General features: G+C 43.2%; 2 protein-coding genes across 2 annotated transcripts in view; one reads left to right on the top strand and one right to left on the bottom strand.

Annotated features, from left to right (window-relative positions):
- Positions 1 to 452, bottom strand: part of CCDC15 (coiled-coil domain containing 15) — an 18018-nt gene extending 17566 nt beyond the window's left edge. The window contains exon 1 of the mRNA XM_072426132.1: positions 265 to 452. Coding sequence (XP_072282233.1) covers positions 265 to 426 — 162 coding nt within the window. The 5' untranslated portion in view covers positions 427 to 452. The remainder of the gene's footprint in view (positions 1 to 264) is intronic.
- A 3203-nt stretch (positions 453 to 3655) lies between these two features.
- On the top strand, positions 3656 to 20629 carry HEPACAM (hepatic and glial cell adhesion molecule). The gene is made up of 7 exons (XM_072425982.1): positions 3656 to 3852; positions 10481 to 10822; positions 13751 to 14032; positions 16098 to 16191; positions 16641 to 16714; positions 18549 to 18619; positions 20178 to 20629. The coding sequence occupies exons 1-7, from the start codon at positions 3768 to 3770 to the stop codon at positions 20463 to 20465; spliced, it is 1236 nt and encodes a 411-aa protein (XP_072282083.1). The 5' UTR covers positions 3656 to 3767; the 3' UTR covers positions 20466 to 20629.
- Positions 20630 to 21129: the final 500 nt, after the last annotated feature.

Genomic DNA, 21129 nt, shown 5'->3' with positions numbered 1-21129 from the left:
GACAGAGGACGCCCCCCCCCCCACCAACAAGGGGAGCCGGACAGAGGACGCCCCCCACCCACAAGGGGCCCATCCAATGCCCACTGCCAAATCTGCCCACCACTTAGCCTGGCCCTGGGGGCATTCCCCATACTATTCTCTATTGGAGGTGTCTGACACTTCACTTACACTGGATTTGCGCCTTCATTAATAAAATCCGAGCCCCAGTAATTTTCGGTTCTCTATAACAAACTCCATTATAATTCTCCCTCCCTGAGCACTCACCAGAGCCCTGCTGTACCCCTCCCTCTCAGCCGCCTCTATCCAGGCCCCCACAGCGACCACAGCACCCGGGTTCCTCTCGGCCAGCACGGCCTGGTTTACCACCAGCCTGCTCTGTTTCCTCCGCTCCGGACCCTTAAGAGCAGAGACTACTGGCGGCGCCATCTTTCCTCTATAGGACACAATTTCAAACGGCCGCGTCCTGAGGGTCACCACGGCAACAGCATACTACTTCCGGCAAGTGGAGGAAAGTCTCAATTGGCTGGCGGACATATGTCCACTCACAGAGCTCAGCTCATAGAACTGGCGTCCGGGATGAAGAGACGAGGACGCTGATTGGCTTCAAACTTTCATTATCCTTGCAAGGTTCTGGGCTGTGGGAGGGGCTACTGAGGTACCTGGTACTGGTTACTATGGGCACTGCTGGTTACCAGGGACAGTACTAGTTACCAGGGACAGGGTCATGCTACATACTAGAGATTAGACTTGATACAAGGACAGTGCTAGTTAATTTGGACATGACCAGTCAGCAGTATTTGGGGATATTTGTCCATGAATTGTCCGCTCTCTATATAGGTTCTCCTCCAGTGGTTGTTTAGAACAAGAGGCTGCTAGGGGCCCCAAACTTCAGGGTTTGGGGGGCCCATGGGGATGCATTTACAGCATTATGTTGTGCTAATCTTGCAATAAAACACGTGTAATATAATAGTGCATCATGGCAGCTGCCAGCAGCCATCGCACATTTCACCATAGTCACCGCCACCGCTGCAGCACCAAATGACTACAAGAAGGTGACACGTGTCTCCTGTGTCCCCAGTCCCAACCTCCAGGTTTTGGTGACCCCAGGTGTGCCAAGTAACTACAGGTGTGCCCAGTAACCCCAGGTGTGCCCAATGACCCCAGGTGTACCTGATGACCCCAAGTATGCTCGGTGTCCCCAGGTGTGCTCAATGACCCCAGGTGTACCCGATGACCCCAAGTCAGCAGGTCATCCAATGACACCCTGGGCCCCCTGCAGCCTCTTTAGGCGTCTGCATATTTTTCATGGCCCTTCCTTTAGACTGGGACCTCTATCTATGGCCATTGTCATCGAGACAGAAAATGATGGGAAATCCAAAATTTCTGAGTTCTCTCCAAGCCCCCCAGGTAAAGGGAAATCTCCTGATTAGTACACTGATTTCCTCTAACTTCCTGTAATATCTGAGAGAAAGGAAGTGAAGGGAAATTTTTCCATAGGTGCAGAGACAACAACAAAAAATAAAATACCCAGGAAGGGGATAAGTCTTCTCCTCTACCTATACACCCAGTTTTTGGCTGACAGGTTCTCTTTAGGTCTTAGGGATATCTAGAGGAATGACTGTGAGGCATAAAGTTCAATATTTTATCATAAAGGATGGAGTATTAATATGTCAGTTTAAGACATCATGGCTGGCTTTTACATCTCCATAAATCACCTCTCGCTGCAGTGAAGGACGGGACGCTCGGCCTCTCTCTGACAGTTCCCATAGGTGTTGTTTCAGAAGTTGGTGTGTCCATGACGGGGCCCCTACATAGGACAATGGGCCCGCCAGTGTTTTCCCAGACACAAATCACCCTGTGAATGGGACAGGATGCAGGGCAGCCTCCCAACAATCCTTCACTGCCTGAGCTGCGTCCAGCTTTAGTACGTCGATAGCTAGAGCTGAAAAACAAAAATAAAACAAGAGTTCTGTGCACCCCCTATGACCTGACCCTAGGCTCTGTCACACTTGGCACTATGCCCCCCAGAATGGAAATATCCTCCCGGTAATGCTTTGCATATGTCGCCCATGTGGTTGCGATAAGGATGAAAAGCGACCGCATGACCAGAACGAGATGACGCAGGAATGTTGCTGAAACGTAACCGTATACAACGCAAGAAATGGTGGTGAATAGTACGATTGGTAGCATGGTTAAGCATGCGGTCAGCTGCAAGTCCAAAATGGCTGTGCATGCTTGTTAGAGAAGACTGAACGGAATGTTTAGGGAGATTTTTGTGTCACCAATGTGTAAACCAATAAAACATTCTATAGATTGTAAAGTAAATGTCCGGCTTCAGATTTTCCAAGAACTATGGTAAGGGCCCCACTGATATCAATGGAATGTACTGGTTAGGCTGCTTCCATCTGAGACAAATGATCATGCTCATCACGGGTGAAAATCTGATGTATACAGCAGTCGTCCCAACATCGTTTATCAATCCACCATGGAGGATCAATGAATGATTATCAGGAACGACTGCAATGCATATCAATGGAGAAGAGCACAGTGGGGTGCTGCTCTCTCGTCCTCCCATATCTATAGAAGAGAACAGCGCTGTGTGTACATTGCCCATTCGTTCATCATGAAACATCAACATCACGAAACAGCAACAAAAATCTACCATGTGCACAGCCTTAGTCAGACGCTACGTACTGTAGTTGACAAATCAGAGAGCCAATTTTTTTATCTGTCTGTCTTGCTATATTCACACATGTGGGTGAATGTGCTTTATCTTTTCAATTCAAATGAATGGTCAACCAATTGGACATAAACTATTTTTTTTCCTTTGTGTTAACATGCATGGTGGAGCTCTGCAGTGCATGTCCTTTGGGGTGCCATTAGGATTGAATGCCATTAATCAATCAATCAATTGTATGCACCGCATACAACATATATGTGGGTGAAAGTGTGTATTCACACAATGCACACATATGAATGGGCTCTAAGGGGCATTGTAAAAACATGTGCAAACTGGAAGATGTGACCAGCATATGAATGGTCCAACTCCATTACCCAAAAAATGAAACCTACCTAACCCCATCAGTGTAACACTGCCAGGTATTACCAACTACAGACATCACAGAACAGTGGCCCTGATTTATTAAAGCTCCCTAGGGCTGGAGAGGATACACTTTAATCAGTGAGACTTGGTGATCCAGCAAACCTGGAATGGATCTGGTCCAGGATTGAAAACATTTGCTAGCAAATAGCAGATGACTTTGCAGAAATCCATTCCAGGTTTGCTGGATCACCCAGATTCACTGATGAAACTGTATCCTCTCCAGCCTAGGAGAGCTAATAATAATTAATTATTATGTATGTGACAGGTCTACTTTAATGATGCATGGTGGAGTAAAAAATACCAAAGGGAGGGCTCCGGAACAAAAACAAATCCATGTTTAATTAGATTACTATGCCATCCTGACAGCTCTATTCACTTGTGTACCCAGCGCCTTTCGTGCCACCACATCTGGACCCCCCATGTCAGTACCCTTCTTATATATCTACCAATATTCCTCCCTATGGGTTAGTTTTGGGATAAATGTCATTTTTTTTTTTTTAGGAAGAGTTAGTCCAGGAGAAAAGCCAGTGGACAGAAGGAGAACAAAGAACAGAGTCGGCTCTATTCAGAAGACGTTGGCACAGAACACCAAGCAGTGCCGAGGGACGTGCCCAGAGTGGACAAAACATGCAAATCATCTTCGGGAATCGATTCTTCCACCAAGATGAAGACACAGCGGACGGGGGACTTGTGGGCTTGCAGCTCCTCTGCCGTCCTTCACCTGCTCTGGCTGCTGGCTGTGTACACAGGTGAGAGATCCATAAATTCTATATCATCTGTATTGTGTATGGACGGGCCGGTGCCCATCTGCAGATCACAGCTTGGACATTTTTGGCAAATCCAACTTTTTTTTCCACCAAAAACTTTTTATTATTTTTAGAGTAGGGGATATTAGGGAAGAATAAGAACCTCCTGTTGGGTTTTTACCGCTATCTGGAGTTTTGAAAATTGTGCGCTGGTGACAACAGCTTCACTAAACAGGAAGTGAGGGAAAATCAACAACAACTTCATAGTAAGGGCTTTGTCACACCACGGCTCACACGGGACCCAAATTTCAGCTTCCTGCACCCCCGGCCATTCTGTCATTTGGGGCTCAGGAGAAAGTGGGGTGATGCATAATTGCCCAGTTTGCCCCCTTTCCCTAAAACAGCCCTAATTATTAATCAGAGGCGTTGGCATGTGCTGGTGATGTATTACTTACTAAGTGGAAAAGTTTTTGATGTTTTTTTTTTTTGTACAAATTGCTTTCTTTTAACTTAATGCAACCTGCAGCATTGTAGCAATGTTATGCAGCCTATCTATCTATCTATCTATCATTATTATTATTATTATTATTATTAAAAATAATATTATTAAACAGGATTTATATAGCGCCAACATATTATGCAGCGCTGTACAAATAAATAGGGGTTGCAAATGACAGACAAAAACAGAGAGTGATACAGGAGGAGGAGAGGACCCTATCTATCTATCTATCTATCTATCTATCTATCTATCTATCTATCCATCTATCCCTCTATCTATCTATCTATCTATCTATCTATCTATCTATCTACTATCCCTCTATCTATCTATCCCTCTATCTATCTATCTATCTATCTATCTATCTATCTATCTATCTATCTATCTATCTATCTATCTATCTACGGTAAGTGCAAAGTGATAAAAGGAGGGCATTATTTCATCTCATTACAGAGCAGTTGCCTAGCCTAAAATAGGATAATTTGTTAAAGAAAGGAGAGAAAAGACTTTTTTATTGCAAAACTATTGTAAAAGCAAGGATAGTTTAATGTCACAAAATATGACAACTCAAGGAAATAAAGAAGTACAGTACAGTTTCCCCAGCTTCACATCTTCTTCTGAGCTGGTTGATTTGTATTTGACCCATGTTAGTAAAATCACACCTGGTCACAAAAAAACGTTTTTCCCAGTTTTGTCTCGGTTCCTGATGCATTTCACCTGAAAAGGCTTCTTCAGGGGATTTTAAAACTGAGGTTGACGTTAAGGTAAGTTGATCCTCAAAAAGGAACATTGGATATACCAGTATTAGGGAGTCAAGTGCTAAATTATGTTTGAGATTTTAAAAATGGCTGCAATTGTAAGAATAATTGAATAAATTAGATAAGATTCATATATTGATGTGGTTGCAGTTCTTTTTAACAGCTCACAGGAAACTTCACCGATGTATCAAGAAGAGCGTTCATTTGATAGGTTAATATGAGTAATAACAATCGCATTATAGGTTAAAATGATCCCAGGATGCAAAGTCTTAGAGGGCACAATTTGTCAAGAATTCTTTCCACCGATAGGTAATTACATAGTAATGTTTATTGTATAGTGGGAAGAAAAAGCATCGGCAGCCAGCTTCTCCTTTTGAGGGTGGCTACCAATGCCTCTTTCTTCCCAATGACGATTAAACATTACTATGTAACTACCTATTGGTGGAAAGAATATCTGTTCTACTTTCTTCCTTTCTTTTTTTTCTTCCTTCTTTCTCCCTCACTTTCCTTCTTCTTTCTTTCTTTCTTTCTTTCTTTCTTTCTTTCTTTCTCTCTCTCTCTCTCTCTCTCTCTCTCTCTCTCTCTCTCTCTCTCTTTCTCTCTTTCTTTCTTTCTTTCTTTCTTTCTTTCTTTCTTTCTTTCTTTCTTTCTTTCTTTCTTTCCTCTCTTTCTCTCTTTCTTTCTTTCTTTCTTTCTTTCTTTCTTTCTTTCTTTCTTTCTTTCTTTCTTTCTTTCTTTCTTTCTTTCTTTCTCTCTCTCTCTCTCTCTCTCTCTTTCTTTCTTTCTTTCTTTCTTTCTTTCTCTCTCTCTCTCTCTCTCTCTCTCTCTTCCTTCCTTGTTCTTTTCTCTCCCAGGGGTCACAAGTGAGCAGAATTATCATTGTATATGTAACCTCACATCTGCCCTCCCAGCTTCCAAGTATGCATAACAGCATCAAATACCAGAGCCTTACAGGTTTTAGGAGTATTTAGCACATTTTGAAGCTTAGCCTGTACAATAAATATTCAGATTCTTGTAAAATCTCAGAAAATACAAACTCTCAGATCCTCTATAGTTTTAAGACTCTTCCAGGCTGATGTGTTGGATAATTCAGGCCTTGGCAGTCATGAACTGAAATCGCTGAAGCAATGACGCATTTCACAGTTGTGTCTACTTTTCTCATTTTGTTTCTACCCGAGATGAGGTATTGTGGCCCAGGAAGGAGGTGACAGCCGCTGGTTCTGTCCGGTTATTCCAGCACCCTGGTGTCTCTCCTTTGTAGCCTCTTGATATATTGCCTTGCTGTGGCCATTGTTATACTGTCTTTAAAATGTGTTGTCCCTGGATAAGCTTCTGCGATTTCCTTCACTGACTGCCAAACAAACATGTTATGTATATACTCTTCCCAAACTGTGCCACCATCTCTAATGGCTGCCATAAGCACCCCTCCAACAGAGGGGCCCACAGCAAGGGCCACAGAGGCTGCAGATTTAACTGATACTTTACATCTTAGATTATGCTTTGCTTTGCTAGTGCGTTATATATCAGTGGCTAGGGGTCTCGTCCCAGCTGTTTGCAGCACAATAGGGTGGCTACAGTTGTAGACATTCTGAACAGAGCATGAATTGTAGCCACAGGCAATGAAGATATGTAGCTTTCTGCAAAGAATACAAGGGCAATACGGGAAGTAATTCTTCTATCTGCTAGGTGAAATTAACAGGTGGTCTGTCTCTCACTGTGATTAGGTCTGTGTAAATTGATCTCACCTGTTCAGGTCTATTCACATCATAGGCTACCTAAGCCCATAGTCTACATGTGTTCAAAAGGATCCTGGGGTCTATAGTATGGCAAACAGCACAGTAAAGGCCTCATGTAAATCTGGCTTATCTGATTGTAGCACAATGCCGGAAAGCCTTAGGAGCCCCTAGTGTAGTGGTTACTGCTTTCTCGTTGCAGGTAACGTGGGTTGGCAGACAATTCAAGCAATGGCTCACCTGCAGCTTCCCTTAGGGAATAAATGGGGGTGTTTGAGAACTCTCTTCCAATCACCCATTTTAAACAAAACCAAACTCCTTGTACTCCTCTCTGGTATTCCACTAACCCGACTCTCTTCTCTACAATCTATAATGAATGCTGCAGCCACTCATCCATCCTTCTCACCTCCCTACCCCATACACAGCCTCCCCACCTATCCACTCACCTACCTACCCCTTACACAGCCTTCCCACCTACCTATCCACCTATCTACCCCATACACAGCCCTCCCACCTACCTACCTTCCTACCCACCCCATACACAGCCTTCCCACCTACCTACCCCATACACAGCCTTCCCACCTACCTACCCCATACACAGCCTTCCCACCTACCCTACCTACCCCATACACAGCCTTCCCACCTACCTACCCCATACACAGCCTTCCCACCTACCTACCCCATTCACAGCCTTCCCACCTACCTACCCCATACACAGCCTTCCCACCTCTCCTCTTCTGCTGTCTCTCATTGTAGTTCTCTTCTTTGGCTTCCATTTCACCTTAGAATCAAAGTCATCTCATTTGCCTTCAAATCCCTTCACAGCTCTTGTCCCACCTACCTACCTGATACACAAATCCCTACACAGCTTATGTCCCACTTACCTTTCCTACCTGATAGAAAAATACCCCCCTATCTGCTCTCTTTGTTCCTCCAATGACCTATTAATGACTTCCTCACTCATAACCTCATCACACGCACGGCTCCAAGACTTTTCTAGAGTTGCCCTTACTCTCTGGAATGGTCTTCCTCATTCTATTCAGCTTGCTCCTACATTCTGCTCGTTTTAAAACACACTCAAAACCCATTTTTTCAAACTTGCCTATCCGTCTTCTTTTATCTCTTAACCCTCTCCCTATTTACCCACCAATCCATATCCCCCTCCTATTGTGTGTTACCTCCCCAACCTCTTAGATTGTAAGCTCTTCTGGACAGGGTCCTCTCCTCCTCCTGTGTCACTATCTGTCATTTGAAACCCCTATTTAATGTACAGCGCTGCATAATATGTTGGCGCTATATAAATCCTGTTTAATATTAAGAAAACACTTGGTTGTTTAGAACCAGCATGGTGGTTTGATGAGCTTGGGGGTTGGCATGAGCTGCCACAAAGCTGTCCATGTAAATTAGTGTTTTGCCCAATCACATCTCTGCCAGCAGCTAATACCCCCTATTCCTCTTCTCTCCACCCCTGCTCTAGCCAGCACTGGGAACTGAAAGGGGCAGCCGTAGAGAATAAGGAAAGTGTTTACCTTTGTGGAGGTTTGCATTAAACTCTGACCCCATTAAAAAGTAATACATCCTTTCCCCTCCTGATAATGAAGAATCTATTGTTCATGCAGGCAAGGTAATGGGTCAGCACCCAGTAATACTCATCCTACTTCCAATCCAACAATTGCTGGTGGTCCAGTTGCCCATTTTCCACAACCGGAATGCAGGACTTTTGGCAATGGCCATATTTCATCATGAAGATGTGGTTGCTGGTCTTGCAATGACTACTATGCAGGAATGAGAAGAGGTAAGTGGTTCAGAATTGTGATTGGTTGAAGACCAACATGGAACCGTTGGACTGGAACCCGGAAGATAAGATGTGTAACTGTGCATTGGACCATCTCTGTACAAGAACAAACAATTGAATCTTTGTAGGTGGAAGAGACAACATTGCTATCAGTGAGGCTGGTATTGCATTTTCAGAAGGGTCCATCGTCCCCAAATTGTTTAATTACCAGCACCAAGACACCATTATGTCCGTGGGCAGTCCTTGACCCGTGCTGATACCCCCCAGGGACCCCAGGTTGTATTTTCCCATCCAGGTACTTTCAATTTACCCAAAGACGACTATTCAGTGAATAAACTCCCACAACCTTCCAATAAAAGTGCACATTTATGCAAACAGTCCTCCTCTTTAAACAGAGGGGTGCCATATTTATCTGACACCAGGAAAAGATCAAAGTTTCTATTCAGCTGTAATCACATTATGAAGAGTAAATATTGAAATATGTGCAATCTGTTCTTACAGTATTGGTACACTTCAATAAAAAAAAAATTAGGTTCCGTGTCCAAACAGCATCCAGACATGTATATGCCTGACCTGAGAAGACTTCAATAACAACTTCTAAAAATATTTCATTAGAAATGGGGGCAAAGTCACACTCTGAGTGTTCATAATACTATAAAAAGTGACTACGCTGGCATAGGCTTCCAAAACACACATACAGATTGGATTTTAATGCTGTGGGCTGTTAAGAATTGATTGATAGTGGAGCCTGCGCAATACTGGACCAAAGGGGAGAGCTCCTCAGTGAACCTGTTTTGTTTAAACAGGGCAAAGTTAAAAATACTCTCAGCAGCTAATCAGAAACTATGGTATTGGATCTGCCGACAGGTCCAGGAGGTCCTATCAATGAGAGTTGTACATACAGGGCTGTTCTGCTGTATGGAAAGGGGAGGGAGAGAATGAGCGAGTGGCACCCAGCTGTGCTCTCTTCCCTTCACTTTCATTACAATCGTTCCTCGTCCGTTGATCTGCCAGAATGATCTTACGGACAATGAGTGCTGTTTACAGGCCAGATTTGCATTCAATATTAGCCCTGGCGTGATTATCGGACAAGAAGCATCTAACGTGTGTACGTAGCCTTAGACCCTTCAACTGGTATGAAGACAAGAGGGCAAACATGGATACCACCTCCTGATCCAAAAACTACCATCCGAATGTGCAGGGGGTGGGGGGGGGGGGAGTCACTTTCATATGGTTAAACCAGCCGGTTTTAGCTATAATCACCTCTTTAGAACAGAACCAGGTCCACATCTCCATTACCAGGTTTACATTACTAGGTCTCCATCTGGGAACTTGTGTAACTTGTGATTAATCAAAAGTCTGTTATATAAAGGCAATAAAATTCTGTTTCTGGAACAAAGTGTTTATTTTAATCATGTGCCAAGAAAATAATTCAACGCAAATTAAAAATAAAAAGTTTACATGACTTTGATAGGTGCTTTCTTCATTGACAATAGTGGTAATAGGCTGGTAAGTGGCTGGCACTCTTGCCATTGAAGTGCTAGCTCCCTGGTTCGAATCCTGGCCAGGAAACCACTTACAAGGAGTTTGTATCTTTTTCCTTTGGTTTCCTCCGGGTATTCCGGTTTCCTTCCACATGGCAGAAACATGCAGGGTAATTAGATTCCCTACAAAATTGGCCTTAAATTGTGTTAATAATATATGACTATAGTAGGGCCATTGTGAGCCACTCTTTGGGACAGTAAGTGACATCACTATAGACTCTGTACAGCACTATGTAATATGTTGGCACTATATAAATACAAGTAAATAAGAATTAATTGTGTAATTTGCATCTTGTATCTCTCAGGTCCAGCACAGGCGGTGAATATCACCAGCCACATTCAGCAGATCCACGGCACATACGGACGATCAGCTCTTCTCTCGGTGCAGTACAGCAGCTCAAGCAGTGACAAACCGGTGGTAAAATGGCAGCTAAAGCGGGAAAAGCCAATCACCGTGGTGCAGTCAGTGGGTGCAGACATCATTGGGAACTTACGTGCAGACTACAAGAATCGGATCCAGGTTTTTGAGAATGGCTCTCTGCTAATCAGTAATCTCCTTCTATCGGACGAGGGGACCTACGAGGTGGAGGTCTCCATCACTGATGATACGTTTACGGGAGAAAAGACCATCAACCTTACCGTGGACGGTATGTAGTAAGGGGTTTGTCAAACCCCTGGTCACACCCTGTCACCTCCTGATGTCCTATATGTTTTAGATATTTCTACAGTGAGATCTCTTTGACAGTTTTTGGCCTTGTGGGAAATATACACATATGCGATACACGTTCACCTTTGGGTGATCTGCCTCTTTCCGTTACAGCCTTCATTGTATAAAATAGATACAAATCCAATGGGAATGATGGAAATCCCTCATAATAGGCACAGCAGGTTACATATCCAAGAGCCCAGCATGAGGATGATGGGCACAGCAGGTTACACACCTGGGTACTCATACTGCAAACCCATAATGGGCCCAGGAGATGTAAAGATCCAGGAACTCAGCACAAGAATATTGAGAATCCCTCATAATAGGCATAACAGGAACCAAGCACAGAGATGGTGGCACACCCTCACAATGGGCACAACAGGTGTAAAGACCTAGGAACTCAAAGCAGGGATTGTGCACACCCCTCCTAACTCAGGAATTTGGTGCAGGTATGGTGAGTGCTCCTCAGAATGGGCAAAGCATAGGTTCAGACCCTGGAACTCAGATACAGTAGTAACCCCTCATAATGGGCACAGCAGGATACACACCTGGGAGCTCAGCATGGGGATGGGGAGAATCCCTCATAATGGGCAAAGCAAGTTACACTCCTGGGTACTGAGCCAAGGCATGCTGCAAACCCCTAATAATGGGCCCAGCAGATGAACAGTCCCAGGAACTCAGCACAAAGATATTGAGAACTCTGCATAGGAGGCACAGCGGGTGTAAAGACCCAGGAACCAAGCGCAGAGATGGTGGTACATTCTCATAATGAGCACAGCTGATGTATAGACCTAGGAACCGAGTGCAGGGATTGTGCACACCCCTCCTAATGGGTACAGGTATGGTGAATACTCCTCACAATGGGCAAAGCATTGGTACAGACCGTGCAACTTAAAGATAGTAGGAACCCTTCATAATGGGCACAGCAGAATACACCCCGGGTGCTCAGCATGGAAATACGCACAGCTAATGTATTGACCTAAGATCCGAGTGCAGGTATTGTGCTCACCTCTCCTGATCAGTACAGATCAGGGAAATCAGCTCAGAGATCGTGGGAACCAAAATTCTCACCAATTGATAGAAAAAGAGACTTTCAGGGAAATACCCTCCTCATTATCCAGCAAATTCTGAATTATCGTGTGAAAAGACCCTGCAGAGAAAACCTTTGCATGAGTAAATAAAAACCTTATCATCCCACTTATGGATACATTGAGCTGAGAACTGAAATCAGATTTAGTTCTGGGGTGCAAGATGGCCAACATTAGTGTGTTGTCACCCTCTTCATGATGTGTTGCAGGACAGGTAATAAGGGTACAGGGATCGCACATCTTGAATTTGTAAATTGTTCTACAAATCTTTTGGCAGGTACTTTAGTTGTGATATTCTTGTGTTCAGCTTTTGGCAGGCTGAGGTGGCCTTTATCCAGACAGATATGACTCTCTTACAATTACTGGCAGGGGGGTATATTCACGCCGTGATTATCCTCTCCATAAAACATTTTTGGCACACAGTTCAGGAAAACAATCTTATATTCACAGGCAATTTACAATAAAAACTTTGGTGTCATTCTGTGACCTCTGGCTGATCCTCAGTAATATGCTCCTACTTGGGCAGATCTCCAGTGGGTATAGCTGGCATTTCCCCGATGGGTCAGGGCCTCTGTGGTGGAAACACCTATGCGGGTGTACTGAAGAGTGAATTATCTTAGTGTACAGACGAGATTCTGTGGTTGTCTCCTCTTACTGACACTGTTTACCAAGGTGCCTATGGCAGCATGGTGGACTATTGGCCTGGGTTACCCTTCCACCAAGGCACTGTCAGCATGGAGTTTGTTCTCTCCCTTTTTGAGTTTATTCCATGTGCCCCAGTTTCCTCAAACTGCTCAAAACATGTTAGGCTTCAGGACAATATGATGTGTTTGCTGTAGAAATGTAATATATAAGAATGTCTAATTAGGTAAAAAGCATTTTCTAATCCAATTTATTATTTATGAGCATAATAATTTCATGTATTGCTAATAAATCTAATTTACACCGGGATGGAGCAGGCCCAGTACTATGGACCAGTCAGGGATCTATTGCAATACCAATAAAACTTGGTAAAGGAGCCACCTCCAGCCTACTGATTGGACAGCGAGGGAGCAACAGCAGAGTGCTTGTGTCATCCATATGCATTGCGCTATGAATATGGATGACACAAGCACTCTGCTGCTGCTCCCTTGGTGTCCAATCAGCAGGCTGGGGGTTGGTTCTTTATGTTGTTATTTGGTTGGTTCTTTAAGTGTTATTGGTATTGCAATGGAGAAAAGCCATAAGAAAATTACCACAGCCCCCACTATCCTAAGAGTTTGTTGGGGGTTTTCAGCATGTCAGAGCTAAGCCAAGGCAGAAAAGGAAACCCACCTAGGCCACCATGCTATGAGAAGGAGGGGTCAGTTGGGTCGGTGCTTCTCTTATCCCTTCATGGTCGAACTGTATCCTACAGTGTGCACAACTGAAATGTCAAATTGGTAGTACAGACCAGGAGATTGTGGCTACAGTGTGACAACCGTCAGCTATGTAAACCCGGCTATCATGGAGCTCTAATAATTACACAGGAAAAGCTACAATCTCCTTGTGTAATCTGTTGACAAAGTGTTCTGCAATCGTCATAAATGGAAGTTACTCGTGCAGTTTTTATTCAGAACTCCCAGGTATGAGTTAAATGAAAAAAAAGTTCTCTTATTAACCATATGAGGCATCATTTTTTTATTAACTCTTCCATTCCCTTCTTCTCTTAGCATTTTTAACCATTGGCATGTAAACTCTTGTCATGTTTGTAGCACCAGATTGCTTATCATATAATGTTCACATTTCTCCATTCCTTTCAGTTCCGATATCCAAGCCACGTGTCTTGGTTCCCTCATCCACGGTCCTGGAGCTCACAGAGAACTTCACGCTGAGCTGCCTCCATGATAACGGCACAAAGCCCCAGTACACATGGCTGAAGGGGGCGAAGACCCTGACCAATGACTCCAGGATATTTCTGTCCCCCGACCATCGAGTGATGACCATCTCCAGGGTCACCATGGTGGACGATGACGTCTACATCTGTTTGGTGGAAAACCCCATCAGCAATGGGCGCAGCGTTCCATTTAAACTCACCGTCTACCGTAAGTAGAATGCTTGCTACTTGTTCTGTATAATATCATTTATTAGATTTTATTTAAAGGGCATGTAGGCTGGTTTTGTATATATTTTATATTATGGTCAGGACTGAAATACACATTTTATGGGGGATGATAAAGGGCCTGATTTAATAAAGCTGTTCAAGGCTGGAGAGGGTAGATTTTCATTAGTGAAGCTGAGTGATCCAGCAAACCTGGAATACATTTCTTGAAAGTGATTTGATATTTGTTAACAAATGTTTTGAATCCTGGACACGATCTATTCTAGGTTTGCTGGATCACCCAGGTTCACTGATAAAAGTGAATCCTCTTCAGCCTTGGAGAGCTTCAATAAATCAGGGAACAAGTCCAAAAAATTGTATTTAAATAAAACTCCTATAGATGTGCATTGCTGGAGCACCCAGGCATGTAAATGTGGCCATAGTGCCTGTCTGAGATATGATAGTGTCAAAGATGAATTGTACATATTAGGAATTATAAAAATCTACAGTGTATTAGAGCGGAACTAAACCCATATGACTCACCTATCCATCGCAGGGCACTGCCATCTTCCTTCTCTTCCTACTACAGACGATCTTTGGCCATAATTGACCGTGCCGGCACATACATGGTAGGCCAGGATTTCTCTGGCAATGAAAGCTGACATTGACATGCACTGATCAGCTTTGACACCAAAACCCTGGAGCGATCAGGCAAATAAAACAGAAGGGACATCATCACCTGTTCCTCTCTGCAATAATGACCGGCCTGATAACAGAAACCTAAAATAAAAATTGTAGAATAAATAACGTGAGATTTCAAATGGGCAAAATGTAGATAGGACTTATGTCCTATGAGTGAGTGGCTACAACAATGCAGTGCAGTGCATCTAACACACTGTAGTGCATAGACAGTGCATTATTATTTTTATTATTAATATTGTTATTTATAAACAGGATTTATATAGAGCTAACATAATACGCAGCACGGTACAATAAATATGGTTTGCAAATGACAAACAGATACAGACAGTGACACAGAAGGAGGAGAGGACCTTGAGCAGAAGAGTTTACAATCTAGGAGGTGGGGGAAGTATCACACAATAGGAGGGGGATATGGAATGGTGGGAAGTAGTGGGGGTTTTAGGAGACAGAAAAAGACGGGTAGGTGAATTTGAAAAGATGGGTTTAGAGTGCTTTAGGGTAAGGTAAATGAAAAGAAGTGAATGATGAGTGGTAGGAGGAATGGCAGGCAGCCCATTAAAATGAGCACATCATGTTGTGGCCTCATAGATGTGAGCTAGACCAAAAAGAACATGTGCAATAATGAACCATACCACGCCATGTGTAAGGCAGTGCTATTTATTCCTAATGACACCTCAGAACACCTTTGGAGCACATTGTGCTGCACTGCAGGGCAACATACTAAAGCACTTTGTGATTTGCTCCTAAAGATAGTTCATGTTCCATTTTTTGGGCCACTACGCTGCATTAGGCAGCCTATTTAAGTGAATGGGCTGCCATAACGTACAACATAACCCCAGCGTGTAGGAATGCAAGTTTATTGATGTGAACGGACCCCCTCAGGTACCATCATAAACAGTAATGCATGTAAAAAGTCCTTCAAACATAAGGTGTCCATATCTAAACATCTAAGAAAATGTATTTAGAAGGTTGTGCAAGAGAGTTCTTTGGATTCTTAGGATTATCAAGTGTCCACTATCTAGTAAGGATTGGTCATTTATCTGGCATTTATTCTAGTGTCATTAGAAGCTGAGTCCACTAGGTGGGGCTGGTGAGTCATATTTCTGATACAGCTTTGGCTCTATAGGAACATTCATTCATAATCAGATACAATTGTATTTATATTTCATATTTATATAGTTCATTCATAAAAGCATGTGCCTAGAAATCCCATCAATCTGAGACAAAGAAAATATAAACAATACATCCTAACTGTCCAATGCCTGGGTCCCATAGAGGCCATATAGAGTGCTGCTGCTGCTGCTGTAGTTTTGCTGCTTTGCCCATTATGTTTTGTATTTTAGTAATGTGCAGATTTTTTCCTGCAGGAAGAAGCTCATTGTACATCGTCCTGTCCATGGGGGGAATATTTTTGCTGGTTACCTTGGTGACAGTCTGCGCCTGCTGGAAACCTTCCAAAAAGTAGGTGACTTCTTCCTTCTGTTCCTCATCGGTGTCTATGTCACATCTTCTATAATGTTATCTGTCAGCCTAAAGGATTGGAGCATCACCAAGAACTGGAAAATTTGAAGATTTAAACCCAAAGGGCTGCAGATCTCCTGCAGCTTCAACGCAGCTGCTTCTTCTCTACATGCATTACAGCGATGGTTGCATGGCATTTTTCTGGGTGGTGACAACAGAAGACTTGCAGTCTCCAAAGGAAGCCCAAGTGACAACTCAGCAGCATAATTGGGAGAAAGGAGCAATGTCACATTATCATAGGAAGGGCCTTAACAAGGGCCATTTCATTCAGTGGTTTCCCAAAGGGCCCATTAGGAGCATATTCCTGTACATGTGGCTCTCTATGTATTAGGCAGGGTGTCACCTTAACAGGAAATGAAACTTTATTGATGATTCTGCATTTTTTATAGAGGGAAGCACAAGCTGGAGACACAGGCATCATGTGAATATGTGGACCATACAGAGGATCCTCTAAAACATGAAGGTGACCAGTACACGCATGATAAACACATAATCCAGGATATAAATTTATGATTTGACATGAAAATGGGGACTTCCTGCATGCAGCACTGAGAGTACAGGCTAGGGTTGGGATTCTGATAGATGAAAGAGGCAACCTACTATGTATCTGTCAGTGCAATGCAGTGTAATATCAGAAATACTACAGCCACTTTCTCTGTAAACAGGTTTTATGTCAATGATCACATGACAGTAACTGAATCCTCAATCCAGAGTGTTCTTTAGTGCTGGCTTGCATTGCTTGTAAAGCCATGTCATACAAAATCCAATGAAATCTGGAATCCCTTGACTCCCTACCAGCAAGTGATAGGGCTGTGCTTCTCATCTTCAACCATTAGATGGCGCTGTGTACATATCAACTATGACATATGGTGAGCCAGTAGGAAAAACTTTCAACTAATGAGGCTCCATCATTCATTTAATTAATGCTCCCCCATGCAGCCAATCACTTCCCATAGTTTAGCTCTCCCATGCAGCCAATCACTTCCCATAGCTGATCCCCTCCATGCAGCCAATTACTTCCCATAGCCCATCTACTCCATGCAGCCAATCACTTCCCATATCTCAGCTCCTCCATGCAGCCAATCACCTCCCTTAGCTCGGCTCCTCCATGCAGCCAATCACTTCCCATAGCTCAGCTCCTCCATTCTTCCTATAAGTGGTGCTTTTTTGCTATGAATTTCCTTGTAGAAGGTCACAGCTTGGCACATGTAGCTGAATCATTAGAAGATATCACCTTGGTGGCTTTGTTCCTCCCACATATTCACCTTGCTCCCTGAAGACCCCCATTAGGAAATATTGAACAGACACACAGACTTCTTGTAGATTGGCAACCAATAGATAATTCATAGAAATAATTTCTTCTTGATAGTCCTTGAGAACATTCCGGGGAAGATTATACACCATAAAATGATGAATATACTGTAGGTGCTTCATACATAATGCTTCATTATTATTTCTCTGGATTGTAAGAGAAGAGAGACCAACATGGCCAGTGTATAAATGATCACATCGAGTTTTATAAGTGGAGTATTTCTTCTAATATAAATAGAATAGCAGGATCAGATGGAATGTTACACAGCATAGAATGGGATATGAATGGAATCTTAGAGGTTTTCTTTTCTTCATTAAGCCAATGTTTTTCAACCGCTGTTCCGCGGCACACTAGTGTGCCTTGAGAGATCTTCGGGTGTACCGTGGGAAATGCAGAACCAAAAAAAAACTCTTCCACTAGATGGCAGCAGGTAGCTAATTTACGTGTCTGACTTTTTGGTGGTGTTCCGTGGGATTTTTCTAATTGTAAAATATGTGCCGCGACTAAGAAAGGTTGGGAAACACTGCATTAAGCATTTCCTATTGTGACAACTGTGCACTTTGACACCTGGCCACTAGGTGGCAGAATGAGGCATTGTTTTAATAGGAACTGATATGAGGAGTGAAATTCACTTACCAGTGAATTTCAGATAAATTGACAGGGGAATAGTTTATAAATAGAGCCCATTGTAACAGTCCAGTGTTTCTCAACCATAGTTCCATCAGAGGTTGCTGGGGCTTCCTTGAGCAATGGGGAGTTTGTGCCTCTCAGATCAGTTTAAGTGACACCAATGATCTTTTTGGCTATCTGTAAGGATGACATTCTTCCCAATGGCTAGCAATGTAGGAGGAATTCTTCCCACCACACTAATATACTGTGAGCTGTGGATGAAATGTTTATAGCCAGGGTTCCCTAAAGACCTGAACATTATTTTAGGAGGATGAGGACAGAATGCTTACATTTGTGTTTCTTCCTTTCTGCTCAGTTGAAGTCATCCCAAGGGCCATGGAGCTAGCGTGCAAGAATCCTGTGTCACTGTACATCCTAAAAGACAAGGTGAGATGATCGATGGGTCATTATAGCACAGGTATGATTTAGGGGGGGTTTGATGTACAGGATCAAATAAACAGGAGAAAAACAGAAGAAAACTTTATTTAATTTACAGGAAGTTTACCTGCAGTGTCCTTTATTACTGGACAGGAAGTTAATGTTTACCTTGTTCACTGTGTGACATTAAGAGGTGAATTTATAAATTCATTATAATTTTCATTTGTACTGATAGAATTTCCTATCCTAACAGCTGTGCACTTTGACGATTGGCCACTAGGTGGCAGAACGAGTCATTGTTATAATAGGAACTGAAACAAGGAGTGTTTCATTTTCGAACATTTTAAGAGGATTTGACAGGGGAATAATTTAGAAATAAAGCCCTAATAGTTTTCTATTGCTTTTTCCTAAAATGTCATTGTCACCTCACTTGTCACCTCACCTCATTGTCACTAATTTTTGCATATTTGTAATGTGGGTCCCCTGCAGCTTTTTGCAGTCACTTTATGTCTACAAGCATACCTGGGATGTATGTATGGCATTTCTCAGGGTGGGTTTTGTTGATGGAAACAACAGCTGACCATACCTGGGTAATGATTGTTGAAATGGCCACTTTTATTCTCTTTTATACACAGAGTGAGAATGATACATGGACAGAGACAGAAGCTGTCACTCTAATACCAGGATTTATATTCTGATGATTGGGATTACAGCATAAACAGTTTCAGCTTCCTCAATCTAGTTGCCTTCTTCACTCTTTCTAAGGACAGTGCTTTCACACATTGTTGAAATCCTTAAACAAGTGATATTGTTGGTGCTGCGAATGCTTGTGAAGTAAACCTGCACAGGTACAGTCCTGTCCCCATACACCTGAATGCACCATACCTGTACTGCTGAGTGATTCCATATAGATTGAGTGGGGAGAGTTTAGAACTTTGACTTTCTTTTTACTTTTTTTATGTCTGGTATTGTGATTGAAAGGCGTAATACCACTATTATAACAGCAGAGGTCGCCCTCTTCTTGGTTTTCCATCAATTGGGGTCACCTCTGTTCTGCTGAAAATCCTGAATTGGGCTGATTTCATTGTAGAATGTTGTTTAATACCCAATCCATGCATATGCATATAGAAGTAAACCCTAAATAAATGGCCTTTAGTTTGATCTGTGTATCAGTGGCATTTAATAACAAAATCATGAATCTTCAACCTTTCTTTTATCCTTTGTACATTTTACTGTTGGTGATCTCTTGAAGTTTTTTGCATCCACTTCCAGGCTACATACAAGCAGACAATGGCTGCATGGAATTTCTTAATGGTGTTAACAGTGGAGCATGCTGGCGTGATGTGTTGTAAAAGGCCATTTGTACTCTCAGTGACTTTGCCTAGGCTGAGATGATATCAGTCTGCTGCAGGCAGGAGGAAGCATTTCTTCAGTCTCCTCTCCCTCATTGATCTGACTGTAACAATGTAACTTTGTATCTATCACATGAGGCTGTAGCAAGGGCTGATTTGTGTCACAGATTTATTTTACCCCTTCAGATAATTTTCTGATTGTTGTATTTTATTAGGAATCCACTGAAGCTGAAGAGGATTCCCCCACAGAATCCAGGACGGCGTCGGACACATCAGGCTCTCCAAGTTATGCCAGCACGGTGCCATCCAGCAAATCCTCGGTGCCCCCCGTCCATTGCTCCCACCACTGCCACCGCTCCCCATTCAGATCACCCAAAGACAGCAAAAATCCTGCATCACCGCCCAGATCCTCCAACCCCCAAAACACGCCGTGCACGCTGCGAGGAGCAGAAGTACACATGATACAGGAACAGGAGGAGAATACAGTGCAGAGCAATGCCTGAATCCTGGAGAACTGTCAGCACCTGGGAATCTTCCTAATGAGGTTTAGGATTATTGTACCTCACATATAACGTTCCTTATATTCACAGAAATCTCTCCTCACTGTAGTGCTACCCAATAAAGTCTCTCTGACAGTGAAATCATCACTGAAAACAGTAAAAACAAGTCAGAGCTTCCAGAACCATCATTAATCATATCAACGGGGGTATTTGTCTCATCCAGGGTTCCTGCAGGGGGCGCTAGGGGTTCCTTGTGCAATGAGCAGTTTGTATCTCTCAGGTCAGTGTGACACCAATGAGGTTTTTGGCTATCTGTAAGGGTGACATTCTTCCCACTGGCCAGCAATGTAAGAGGAATTCTTCCCACTGACCCCCACACTAATATACTGTGATCTATGGGGTGAATATTTTTTTGGAGGGGCTCTGAGACCTGAAAGGTAATTCAATGTTCCCCCTGTGTTATAAAGGTAAAGAAAGGCTGATCCAGAGAGGTGCAGAGAAATGCGGGTGCTGGGAAAGGTAACATCAGTGTGCATCTCCTCATCCATTGGGTGCCCTGGACAGCCAATAGCAGTATGTACAGGGGAGGCTGGAGGGCAGATTTAAGGGGAGGCTGGAGGGCAGATTTAATGAAGGGGAGGCCAGGGGGCAGATTTAATGAAGGGGA

Source organism: Pyxicephalus adspersus, chromosome 11, assembly GCF_032062135.1.
Source record: "Pyxicephalus adspersus chromosome 11, UCB_Pads_2.0, whole genome shotgun sequence".
In the NCBI taxonomy this organism is placed as follows: Eukaryota; Metazoa; Chordata; class Amphibia; order Anura; family Pyxicephalidae; genus Pyxicephalus; species Pyxicephalus adspersus.
This window is presented reverse-complemented; position numbering and strand designations above follow the sequence as displayed.